The sequence below is a fragment of the Macaca fascicularis genome, chromosome 1, assembly GCF_037993035.2.
Source record: "Macaca fascicularis isolate 582-1 chromosome 1, T2T-MFA8v1.1".
Classification (NCBI taxonomy): domain Eukaryota; kingdom Metazoa; phylum Chordata; class Mammalia; order Primates; family Cercopithecidae; genus Macaca; species Macaca fascicularis.
Window position 1 is genome coordinate 104283394 of NC_088375.1, and position 13646 is coordinate 104297039.

At 45.2% G+C, this 13646-nt stretch overlaps 1 protein-coding gene across 3 annotated transcripts in view; it reads right to left on the minus strand.

The window, feature by feature from the left end:
- PRCC (proline rich mitotic checkpoint control factor) overlaps positions 1 to 13646 on the minus strand; it is a 31962-nt gene that overhangs the window by 6791 nt on the left and 11525 nt on the right. The window contains exons 2-4 of one of the 3 annotated variants that reach the window (XR_012435128.1): positions 10827 to 10874; positions 5987 to 6553; positions 559 to 686 (exon numbers count right to left, since the gene is read on the minus strand). Coding sequence is in view for 2 of the 3 variants with exons in the window: in XM_005541405.5 (XP_005541462.1) it covers positions 559 to 654; positions 5987 to 6553; positions 10827 to 10874 (711 nt within the window). In the remaining variant the exon portion in view is untranslated. The remainder of the gene's footprint in view (positions 1 to 558; positions 687 to 5986; positions 6554 to 10826; positions 10875 to 13646) is intronic. The other 2 variants (XM_005541405.5, XM_045361190.3) reach the window with 2 other exon arrangements.

Consider the following 13646-nt stretch of genomic DNA (forward strand, 5'->3'; position numbering starts at 1 on the left):
GTGCTCTTAGGAACTTTCAGGAAGTCTCCTAGAAAGGGAGGTGAAGTGTTCCTCCTCTTTCTTTCTCTACCCCGCTGCAGCTTCAATGCCAGTGTGATGGCTGTAGCTTTAACTGCTATCATGGACCGTAAGAATAAAGGCCACAGCCTAGGGATGGCAAAGCAATGATCAGAAAGAGACTGAGGCCAGGCATGGTAAATCACACCTGTAATCCCACCACTTTGGGATACCAAGGCAGAAGGATTGCTTGAGCCCAGGAGTTCAAGTGCAGCCTGGGCAACAAGCAAGACCCCGTCTCTACCCAAAAAAAAGAGACTAGATCCCTGACTCTGTGGAGCTTCCAAAGCACCCCTGTATCCTTCTTCCATGAAGAAAAAAACTAACTTGCTTTATATAAGCCACTACTAATTAGAGTTTCTCCGTTACATGTTGCCAACCTAATCCTGATACAGTTTTGTCTTGTGTGTGTGTGTGTGTTTTTTTTAATTTCCTTTGGCTTCAGATTTGAAACATGGTGTCCAGGGGTCAAAGATGGTCACTTGTGCTTTGTTAACTTACTGCTTCGTCATCGATGAAGGAGGCATCTGGGGCAATTTCCTGGGGTGGGACCAGGGCCGGGTCCTGTGCAGGATAGTAGCCACCACTGTAATAATCCTGCAGCCAAACAGGAAAGAAAAACACACCAACTGAGGGCACAGTTGGAGAGGGGAAGGTAAGGTCTGTCCAGAAATGGAAAATCATCATCAAAGAGGCAGTGGTGAGATATCCACACTACAGCTTCTTCAAACAGACCAGTTAAAGGCATAGATCCCAAGGACCTACCTATAACTCAAGAACAGTCCCTACAGCTTTTCTCATCTACACTATCCAGACAGATGGATATTTTTTAGGAAAGGGTAACAAGAAATAAAAACTGTCTCTCCTGCTTCAGTCTATACCTTACTCCCTCAGCTACTTCCTAAGAGCGACTCTCACCCCTTACCTCTACCATGCCCTCAGCCCTGCTCCTCCTGCTCATAAGACCCCAATGAGCTACGATGTGAGCAGGGACAAGAAGGCATATGTCATGCCATTCCTGCTCCTCATTCTAGTTTGGTCCCGTGGATACAGGGAAACAGTCTAAACGGGGTGGGGAGGCTATAGATCTCTGATTTAAAATAACCACTATTAGGATACAATGAAACTTACAAAGCTGGGAACAAAGCAGGTTTATTTACCAGATTTTTAGTTCAGGAATCTCATGATTCCCCTTAGAGGTGAGTGGCCCAGATGTTGTTGCAGATCCTAAAGAAGAGGAGGGTGAAGGCAAGGGCAAGGCCCCTGCTTGGCCAAGTCAGGCAGCCACAGGGCCAATAAACTGTTTCCTCCAAGGGCCTACATTTTTTCCTAATTCTTCCACTTCGTCTTAAATGCCAAGAAATGCCCCTCTAAGAATATTCATTTTATGATGAGCTAAATGAAAATAGGTTTAATATTCACTACATAAAAATAATATATAAAAATCCAGAGCAATTAGAGTATGGATTTTTTTAAAATGGTATTCACAATAAGATACATTTAAATTTCAGAGTCCCCTAGTGTATTTAAAGTGCTTTAGTTTACATAGATTATCTCAATGGTGTTTATAACTGCACATAGAATTCTAATTTGTTATTCAATTTAAATAGCATCTTTTTTTTCCTGCTAAAGAGTTAAAAACACTATCTTTCTCCATCCTTCTTTTTTTTTGTTTGTTTTTTGAGATGGAGTTTCGCTCTTGTTGCCTAGGCTGGAGTGCAATGGTGCCACCTTGGCTCACTGCAACCTCCGCCTCCTGAGTTCAAGTGATTCTCCTGTCTCAGTCTCCCATGTAGCTGGGATTATAGGCGCATGCCACCACGCCCAGCTAATTTTTGTATTTTTACTAAAGACGGAGTTTCATCATATTGGTCAGGCTGGTCTCGAACTCCTAACCTCAGGTGATCCACCCACCTTGGCCTCCCAAAGTGCTGGGATTACAGGCGTGACCCACCGGGCCCAGCCTATCTTCCTCCATCCTTCTAACAACAACCTTAAGGGCAGATATACTATCTCTGCTCAGCCTATATGAAACAACAAGGCTTAACAGCAAAGATTTAGGAAACACAATTGTTTTCAAAGTATTTGGTCAGAACAGGTTCTCCACAGAGCCCTCCCTCTTCACTCATGCCCGGATTGAAAACAATAATGCTGACCAGAGAATCACAGTGGTTGAAGGGACTTAAGTCTTCCAACTATCCCAGGCCAGCAGTTTTTAAACTTGCTGAAGCTGCCCAGTTATGGGGCCAGCAAGCTGCCTCTGTTCAACTCCACCACTGGTGCCACGTCCCCCAGCTCCTGCTCCTAGGAGCCCTCTACATCTTGGGAAGCTCTGACTGCTAGGAATTATCTCTTAAACCTACTTACAACCTGGCATTCTATACTTTTACTCTCTGAGGCCATACGGATCAAATCTAAATATCTCTTCCAAACAACAGGTGAATACAACATGAATAAAAAGTTACAATCAGCATTTATTGAACATTGACTATTTTCCAGGAACCACCATGCTAAACTAATGTAATTATTTTAGCAATGCTTTGAGTTGCTCTGATATCCCATTTTAACCTAAAGAACCTGAGACTGAGAGGCGGTTAAGTAACTTGCCCAAACTCAGCTTGAGATTCAAACCTCAAATCACGCTCACGATTCTCTTTATTCTTCTTTTTTTTGGGGGGTGGGGGGGTGGTGAGGGGATTCTCTTTATTCTTATTTTGCACTCAACCCTCCAGATTCCATTCTTTCCTCTTTGGCCCCAACTGTCCCTTCCTGTTTTTCTCAATACTCCTCACCTCTAGAAACTCTTCTTAGACTAACTGCTATCTAGAAGTCTATGCCATAGATTCCCTTATCCTCATTATCCACATTTCAGGAAGCTATCTTGTAACTCCAAGATTAGATACCAGTCCTCTTCCGCCTTCCCTTCATACCTCTCATCAGCTCCCACAATCAGATTTTGTTTTCAACATAGGGGAAGTGCTCCAGGACACTGGTCTAGGCAAAAATTTTACAGCTAAAACCTCAAAAGCACAGACAATAAAACCAAAAGTCGGCGGGGTACGGTGGCTCACACCTGTAATCCCATCACTTTGGGAGTCCAAGGCGAGCAGATCACCTGAGATCAGGAGTTCCAGACCAGCCTGACCAACATGGTGAAACCCAGTCTCTACTAAAAATACAAAAATTAGCCAGGCGTGGGGCAGGCGGGTATAATCCCAGTTACTCAAGAGGCCTGAGGCAGGAGAATCGCTTGAACCCGGGAGGTGGAGGTTGCAGTGAGCCGGGATCATACCACTGCACTCCAGCCTGGGTGACAGAGCAAGACTCCATCTCAAAAGTAAAAAAATTAAAAATTAAAAATAGGCAGGGTGCGGGAGCTCACATCTGTAATCCCAGCACTTTGGGAGGCCCAGGTGGGCAGATCATTTGAGGTCAGGAGTTCAGGTCCAGCCTGGCCAACATGGTGAAACCCCGTCTCTACTAAAAATACAAAAAAAATTAGCCGGGCGTGGTGGCACATGCCTGTAATCCCAGCTACCCAGGAGACTGAGGCAGGAGAATCGCTTGAACACAGGAGGCGGAGGTTGTAGTGAGCTGGGATCGCACCACTGCACTCCAGCCTGGGTGACAGAGCAAGACCCTGTCTCAAGAAAAAAATTAATTAATTAATTAATTAAAAACAATGCCCAGGCGCAGTGGCTCTCGCCTGTAATCCCAGTACTTTGGGAGGCTGAAGTGGGCGGATCACCTAAGGTCAGGAGTTCGAGACCAGCCTGACCAACATAGAGAAACCCGCCTCTACTAAAAATACAAAAAATTAGCCAGGTGTGGTGGCGCATGCCTGTAATCCAAGCTACTCGGGAGGCTGAGGCTGGATAATCACTTGAACGTGGGAGGCGGAGGTTGTGGTGAACCGAGATCGCGCCATTGCACTCCAGCCTGGGCAACAAGAGCGAAACTCCGTCTCTAAATAAATAAATAAATAAAAATACAAAAATTAGCCGGGTGTGGTGGCAGGCACCTGTAATCCCAGCTACTCAAGGCTGAGGCAAGAGAATCTCTTGAACCTGGGAGGCAGAGGATGCAGTGAGCCGAGACTGCACCACTGCACTCCAGCCTAGGCGACAGAGCGAGATTCCATCTTGGGGGAAAAAACAAAACAAAACAAAAAAACACATACACACAACCAAACTTCGACAAATGGCACTATATTAAACCAAAAAGCTTCTGCACAGCAAAGGAAACAACAGAATGAAGAGACAACATGTAGAACGGGAGAAAATATTTACAAACTATCCATCTGACAAGGGACTATATTGTGGAATATACAAGAAACTCAAACTTAACAATTAAAATAATAATAATTTCATGAAAAAGTGGGCAAAGGATCTGAATAGACATTTCTCAAAACAAGTAATAGAAATGGCCAATATCTATATGTTTAAATGCTCAACATCACTAATTATCAGGGAAATACAAATCAAAACTACAATGAGATACCATCTCACACCAGTCAGAATGGCTATTATTGCAAAGTAAAAAAATAACATGCTAGCAAGGTTGTGGAGAAAACGAGAACACTTATACACTGGGGATGGGAATGTAAATTAGTTCAGCCACCATGGAAAGCAGTTTGGAGATTTCTCAGAGAACTTAAAACAGAGCTACCATTCAACCCAGCAACTCCATTACTGGGTATATAACCAAAGGAATATAAATTATTCTACTGTAAAAACACATGCACACATTTCATCACAGCACTATTCGCAATAGCAAAGACACAGAACCAACCTACATGCCCATCAACAGTGGACTGAAAAAAGAAAATGTGGTACACATATACCATGGAATACTACACAGCCATAAAAAAAGAACAAAATCATGTCCTTTGCAGCAGCATGGATGGAGCTGGAAGCCATTAAGCAAATTAACACAGAAACAGAAAACCAAATACCACGTTTTCACTTATAAATGGGAACTAAATACTGAGTACACATGGACACAAGGAAGGGAACAATAGACACCAGGGCCTACTTGAGTGTGGAGGGTGAGGATCAAAAACTACCTATTACAGCCAAGTGTGGTGGCTCACACTATAATCCTATCACTTTAGGAGGCTGAAATGGACAGATCACTTAAGGCCAGAAGTTTGAGACCAACCTGGTCAAATGGTGAAACCCGTCTCTACTAAAAATACAAAAATTAAATTAGCAGGCATGGTGGAATGTGCCTGTAGTCCCAGCTATTAGGGAGGCTGAAGAGGGAGAGTTGCTTGAACCTGGGAGGTAGAGGTTGCAGTGAGTCAAGATCGTGCCACTGCACTCCAGCCTGGGCAACAGAACAAGACTCCATCTCAAAAAATATAAAATACAAATACAAAAATTAGCGGGGCATGGTAGTGGTGGCACACACCTGTAGTCCCAGCTACTCGGGAGGCTGAGGCAGGAGAATCACTTGAACTCAGGAGGCAGAGGTTGCAGTTGAGCCAAGATTGCACCACTGCACTCCAGCCTGGGCAACACAGATTCTCTCTCAAAAAAAAAAAAAAAAAATCTGTACACCAAACCGCTGTATCATGCAATTTACCCATGTAACAAACCTGTATATGTACCTTCTGAACCTAAAATAAAGGTTAGGAAGAAAAAAACAGATATATATATATATATCAATCACAAATATGTACAAATATTATGGATCAATAAACAATAAATAGATTGTTTTCAAAATAAAGGTGTCATTTATGTGATTCACCCTGTCAGACTTCAAGACTTGGGCAATTTAGATTAATATGGTTCAGAATACAGGTATGTTCTGCGGCCTAATAAATTAAGCCAAAGTGACACCACAGAGGCTGTATCACTAGCTCAAAGCTCTCCTTGACCACCATGTTCCAATATTCCCTCGCCTGCCCTCTGTGCCTCCTACCCACCTGATAATAAGCACCAGCAGCATTGGCATCGCCATACGTGGAAAACTGATTGTAGCTGTAGTCATCCCCAGGCTTAGGCATCCAAGGGGCCCCACTTGAGCCTGCTGCCATCTTGAATTCAAGGGGGGCATTGGCTGCATCATCCTGGAAAGCCGGCTCTGGTTCCGTGCCTGGAGGCAGCTCTTCAGGGACAGTGGGGATGGGGTAAGGGTATGGCTCAACTCCAGGTGGCTCGGCCTTTTCAGGGAGGGAGAAAAAGTTTTCGGGGGCTACTTCCTCATCACTGTCGTCTTCCTCCTGCGTGATCTGCTTTGTCACCTGCAGGGCAGCACTCTTGGCAGCAGCCTTGATAGCAGAGGGCGACGGAGTGGTGGTTGTGGTGCCCACAACAGGGGCAAGAGAGGAAGTCTTGGTCTTAGAAGCCAGTCTGGAGGGCTTAGTATCAGGGGAGCCATCCGAGGGTTTGCGGGAGAAGGCATGGGGCAGGAGCAACCTGTTAGTCTCTTTCACAGTCAGGTTTTTAGGTTGGGGAAGCAAGGCAGACAAACCAGTCCCCTCGCCGGATCCCTGATGAGCCCAGGTTTGGGGTAGGAGGAAAGAAAGATGACAAGTGAGATTTTATGTACTAGCAACACCAAAAACAACAATTACAGATAAGTTCTCTAGCCTAAAGTCTTACCAGCCCTTGTTTCCTCCTTACTTCCATCCACTCAGACCACCCAATCTGGGCTTGACTCCTGCTACCTCAGACCTTTCTGCGGGTTGCTTCTCCCAAGGTGAGGTATCATTCTTCTTCTCTTCCATCCCAACCCAGCTCCACTGCCCTCTTCCACAGAGCGAGCCTTCCTCAACTCTGTGTCTTCAACAAATATGATGCTCTTAACCTCACATCATCCTTCCTCCCAAAAAGCCCAGGTCTCTCCAGCTCATCACTCAATCTCTCTCCATGTCCTGAAGGGACCTCTTAACACAAGAGCCCTCGCCTTCCTTCGGAACACTACCCAAAATCAGGAACCAGGTTCTGTCCAAAAGAGACATTCATACTGCTGCCAGAAGTTCCCTCCCGGCCAGACGCAGTGGCTCACGCCTGTCATCCCAGCACTTTGGAAGGCTAAGGTGGGCAGATCACGAGGTCAGGAGCTCCAGACCAGCCTGGCCAACATACTGAAGGCCCGCCTCTACTAAAAATACAAAAATTAGCCGGGCGTGGTGGCGGGTGCCTATAATCCCAGCTGGGCCCTGTAATCCCAGCTACTTGGGAGGCTGAGGCAGGAGAATTGCATTGAACCCAGGAGGCGGAGGTTGCAGTGAGCCAATATCATACCACTGTACTCCAGCCTGGGTGACAGAGTGAGACTCCGTCTCAAAAAATAAAATAAATAAATAGATAATAGTCCCTTTGCCTAATCAAGGGAGAAAGTTAACCCTGAGCGAGACCCCTTGGCAGTGCTAATGGTGCCTAGGAAAGACTGGAGGCCCAGCACGCTCAACAAGGAAGCAGTGAGTCCAGAGACTGCAAGGTGCCTCACACAGCTTTTTCCAACCCTTTAAATTGCTCTCCTTGTCACCATCCCCAGAGCACAGGAAACAGAATTTCCTTTCTCTTTTCTTTCCCCCCTTAGATAGGAACCTGAAGCCTCAGTGTGGATGGAGCAGCTCCCTCAGGACTTAAGTGCTAAAGGTATTTTTTTTTTTTTTTTTTTTTTTTTAGTCGGAGTCTTGCTCTGTCACCCAGGCTGGTGTGCAGTGACATGATCTCGGCTTACTGCAACCTCCACCTCCCAGGTTCAAGCAATTCTCTGCCTCAGCCTCCCGAGTAGCTGGGATTACAGGGGCCCACCACCATGCATGCCTGGCTAATTTTTGTATTTTTAGTAGAGACGGGGTTTTACCATCTTGGCCAAGCTGGTCTTGAACACCTGACCTGTGATCCATCCCCTCGGCCTTCCAAAGTGCTGGGATTACAGGCGTGAGCCACAGCGCCTGGCCTAAGGGTATTTTTTAGTTACGACCATAGAATCCTACATTAGCTGACTGAAAGGGTTTTTGTAAGATCATCTTCAGTTCTTTTCAGACTTACTCAGCTTGCAAATTTCCCTAATCTAAGACATTACTGCTTTTTACAAAAATATGTAATTTTAGCATGTTTAGTGCCATCATACATACAGAGGTAGTTTTGTCAGCCAGAAATGAGTATATATATATGCTGCATTTTTTTAATCTGAAGAAAGTCCCCTACCCTACCCAAGGAAGGCCCTATAGATGTGGCATATTAGCTTGTTAATGCCAGAGTCAAGCATTTAACTTTTGATCTGTAAGCTAATTGGCCCAGCCCATTCAGAGTTCCTATTACCCAAAATAATCTCTGATTCTGCTTTCTCTACGCTAAAAGGCCAGCTTGGCCTAACTGTAGAGCTGAGGGAAATGACAATTGGAAAAACAGAATGGATACGGTCACTGTGTCACTGTCTTAGAGTACCTGTGTACTCCAGCCTTCTCAGCCAAGAAATGCCCAGAGTGAATAAGACATTTGAGTCAAGCCACACACAACTGCTCATCTGGAGAGTGGGCTCTTCTTGCTGTGTGTGTGTTCACAAATTTGGGTTAGTCCAGCCTGGCGGCGCCCAGGGGCTCCAGTTCATAGAAACCAGACTGAGGTATGGGGCAGAGCACACCCTCAGGCTACCTTTGAAGTGTCTGACTTATCAGATATCTGGGGTCATGGCTACAACACTTTGCAATCCTAGGTCCCCACTCTGCCTTAAGAGCTCACAATTCTGCCGGGCGCGGTGGCTCAAGCCTGTAATCCCAGCACTTTGGGAGGCCGAGACGGGAGGATCACGAGGTCAGGAGATTGAGACCATCCTGGCTAATCCGGTGAAACCCCGTCTCTACTAAAAAATACAAAAAAAACTTAGCCGGGCGAGGTGGCGGGCGCCTGTAGTCCCAGCTACTCGGGAGGCTGAGGCAGGAGAATGGCGTGGACCCGGGAGGCGGAGCTTGCAGTGAGCTGAGATCCGGCCACTGCACTCCAGCCTGGGCGACAGAGCGAGACTCCGTCTCAAAAAAAAAAAAAAAAAAAAAGAGCTCACAATTCCTGTCTACTCATTTCTTCCTACCACCTGGAAGACTGTTCTTTACAGTCTTTAGTCTTACAGTGGGGGCGCCTTCTGAGCCAGTCCACCTCCTCCAGGAAGCTATCCTGGTAACAGGACTGCCTTTGCTCAGTCTCAGCATTCTAGCGTCGTCCATGACTCCTTTTTCATCCACTATAAATGCAAACACCAGCCTCGCCAGTTATCTTTCTAACTTCCACACAACTACGTCCTTCTAAGACCGCTCAGAGGTGGAAGCAACATTTAACTGAGTCAGGAGAAGGGGCAGCTTCGTACTATATACTTGAATCACAAGACAGCCACTATTTTATTTATTTTATTTTATTTTATTATTTATTTACTTATTTATTTATTTATTTTTGACAGAGTCTTGCTCTGTTGCCCAGGCTGAAGTGCAGTGGCACAATCTCAGCTCACTGCAACTTCCATCTCCCGGGTTCAAGCGATTCTCCTGCCTCAACCTCCCAAGTAGCTGGGACAACAAGCACCCGCCACCACACCTGGCTAATTTTTGTATTTTTAGTATAGACCATGTTGGTCAGGCTGGTCTCAAACTCCTGACCTCAGGTGATCTGTCTGCCTGGACCTCCCAGTGTTGGGATTACAGGTGTGAGCCACCATGCCAGGCAAGACAGCCACTTTATACGATCAACATCAGGTTAGAATATATAAATCACCAAGTGTGGAAGGAATGGGAAGAAACTCCTGGGGGCCAGGATAATGGTACTGAGATGAGGGGAAACAGAAGCAAACAGCAGGGAAATCATCTACTAGCACTGTCTTGTTGAGGACTTCTGGTTTCAATTACAAGGAGCTAAGTGCAGCAGTTAAGAGCTTGGACTCAATACTGGTCAGGCGCGGTGGCTCACGCCTGTAATCCCAGCGCTTTGGGGAGGCCGAGGTGGGCAGATCACCTGAGGTCAGGAGTTTGAGACCAGCCTGACCAACATGGAGAAACCCCGGCTCTACTAAAAATGCAAAATTAGCCAGGTGTGGTGGCGCATGCCTGTAAACCCAGCTACTCAGGAGGCTGAGGCAGGAGAATCACTTGAACTAGGAGGAGGAGGATATGGTGAGCCGAGATCACGCCATTGCACTCCAGCCTGGGCAACAAGAGAGAAACTCCGTCTCAAAAAAAAAAAAAAAAAATTGTCAGATTGCCTGAGTCTGAATACCAGCTCTGCCCATACTAGTTGTCTGATCTTAGGCAAATTCCTCGTTTCCTCATATGTAAAACACGGATGATAATACTATGACTTAGGCACTATCATGAGGATGAAATCAATTAAATGCTAGTAAAGCACTTAGAACAGTGCCTAGTACACAGTAAGTGCTATTTAAATGCTTATTTTCTAGGTTAAAAATAAGATAGGGAGAAGACAGACAATTTTAACATCATTTTGACTAATCCACTTATTCTACCCTCCCTAAATAATCCTTTTACACTATATGTAATGAACTGAATTGAGTTACAATTCATCTCCCTACCACTGCCTGTCTTCCAGGAAAGGTAATACCAGCATGTTAAAGCCAGGAACAGAGTGGACAGGGTATAGATGCACAAGGTCTGAAGTTATAAAGAAAAACAAAGCCAAACCTAAATAGTCCTCAAATATCTGTGTTTGCTCTAAACCTAAGTTGAAAACTGCTGGGTACTGTAAGTTCTGTCTTTGAGAAAATAATACACGAAGAGAAAAAAAAATGGTTTATGTCACAATGCTTACCTGAAGGATAGTTTTCTTCTTTGTGGGTTCATCTTCCTCAGAATCTGACTAAGAGAAAAAGAAATGAAGTAAGGCCTCACTGTTTCAGGACAGTAAAGGAAACACATTAAATAAAGCACATAGGAAGGGTTGGACAACAGAGGCCATCTTGTCTGCGCCCCACCTCTGTCAGAGGTACACTCACCCCAGGCCCAGTCAAACAACACAGCTCCCTTCCTGATCTCAAACAGCTTCAGCGAAATCGGGGTACGCCTTGGCCTCCCTTGATTACTCAATTCCCCTGCCCTCGCAGACCTGTTGCACAGCCTTTTTGGCATCAATTTCTTTTCTGTTAAATTAAGACTATCTCCTCCCATTTGGTCCTTGGTGGAAAGGAAAAGCTATATCCATTCTTCTTCCTATAATTCTGTCCACTAGAAGATGAATGGGAATTGGCCTACAATTTCACCCAATCTCAGCTTCACTTTTAAAACCACTTATATAGACTACATAACCACAAAGCTGGGGAACTCCAGTGGGATTGAGTGGTGTGTTAACTACTCCTCTATGAGGCATTAAAGGTCAAAGCCATTGGAGAAATCCATTCCCTCTCCAAGTATGATCTATTGTCTGACACAGTTGTTCATGCCCAGGAAGAAAGCAGGCAAATGATGATCGTAAGGATCTGGGGCAAGACAGAAGGTCATCTGTGTTACCCTTCTGACTCATCAGGATTGTTTCTAAGACAAGCTCTCATGCTGAAAAATAGCTAAACTTTTAGCTCAATCTCAGTTCCTTGGCATCTTCAAGTCAAGGAGAACCACAAGGCATACGAATAGCAAGCTTTAACCTTTTTATTTTAAAAAATTATTCCCCCAGCCATGAAACTTAAAGCTTTCCATTTGTTCCCAGGGCCTTGGTTTGGATATCTGTAAATAAAAAAGTGATTAGGCAAGAATTTCAGATCCCATTCATCTCCAAGATTCTGTGAGAACTCAAATCCTCTGCTGTTCTATACTCGCTCTCATATCTCACAAGTTCCTTTTTGAATTTACCTGTTCCAATGATCTTTCAATCATAATTACCTATTATATTCAAGACACTGTGCTAAGTACTGTACACAGCATTTCCTAACCAGTGTCCCAGGCAGGGTTTGGCCAGCTAGAGTCCTAGACCACTAGTCTCAGTCTGGACCATTTCCCTCAGTGTGCTTCAAAGATTCCCTGTGTGTGCCATGATATGAAAAAAGTACCTGCCCTCAAAGAATTTACAATCCAGTAAGAATAATAGGTACCCAAATCACTGTAATAAAAGGCAGTACAAGGCCGGGCACAGTGGCTCACACCTGTAACTCAGCACCTTGAGAGGCCAAGACAGGTGGATCACCTGAGGTCAGAAGTTTGAGACCACCCTGGCCAACATGGTGAAACCCTGTCTCTACTAAAAATACAAAAATTAGCTGGGCAAAAATTAGGTGGTGGGCGCCTGTAATCCCAGCTACTCGGGAGGCTGAGGCAGGAGAAATGCTTGAACCAGGGAAGCAGAGGTTACAATGAGCCAAGATCTTGCAATCCAGTCTGGGTGACAGAGCAAGACTGCCTCAAAAAACAAAATAAAATAAAAATAAAGGGCAGTATAAGATAAGAGCACGAAGTATGGTTCAAATATCCCCTCAATTAGTACTACCATTAAGGAAAACTGTATGGAGGTGCCTTAAGAAAACTAAGAATATAAATTTAGTCAGGCGTGGTGGTACACGCCTGTAGTCCCAGCTACTCAGGAGGCTGAGGTGGGTCACCTGAGCCTAGGAGGTCAAGGCTGCAGCGAGCCGTGATCATGTCACTGCATTCTACCCTGGGCGACAGAGTGAGAACTTGTCTCAAATACTACATAAAAATAATAAAAATTTTAAAAAATTAACAATAGAATTTACCATATGACAGTGTGGCACGGTGGCTCGTGCCTGTAATCCCAGCACTTTGGGAGGCCAAGGCGGGAGGATTGCTTGAGCCCAGGAGTTTGAGACCAGCCCAAACAACACAGTGAAACCCCGTCTCTACTAAAAATACAAAAGATTAGCTGGGTGTGGTGGCACATGCCTGTAATCCCAGTTACTCGGGAGGCTGAGGCAGGAGAATCGCTTGAACCCGGGAGGCGGAGGTTGCAGTGAGCCGAGATCATGCCACTGCACTCCAGCCCAGGCGACAGAGTGAAACTCTGTCTCAAAAATATAAATAAATAAAAATGCAAAAGTTAGCCAGGCGTGGTGACACGTGCTTCTCAGGAGGCTGAGGTACAAGAATTGCTTGAACCCAGGAGGCGGAGGTTGCAGTGCGCTGAGATTGTGCCACTGGACTCCAGCCTGGGTGACAGAGCAGACTGTCTCAAAAAACAAAAAAAGAAAAAAAAATTAGACCAGGCATGGTGGCTCACACCTGTAATCCTAGCACTTTGGGAGGCCAAAATGGGAGAATCACTTGAGGCCAGGAGTTTAAGACCAGCCTGGTCAACACAATGAGACCCCCACCTCTAATTTTTTTTTTTTTTTAAGATGAAATAGAAAATAAAAGAAGGACCTCACTCAGAAATTTTTTACAAAATAAAAATAAATAAAAATTTAAAATAGGCCCAGTCCAGTGGCTTACACCTGTAATCCCAGCACTTTGGGAGGCCAGTGAAGGCAGATCACTTGAGGTCAGGAGTTTGAGACCAGCCTGGCCAATATGGTGAAACCTCAGCTCTACAAAAAATACAAAAATTAGCTGGGCATGATGGCGGGCGCCTTTGCCTGTAGTCCCAGTTACTCGGGTGACTGAGGCAGGAGAATTGCTTGAACCCAGG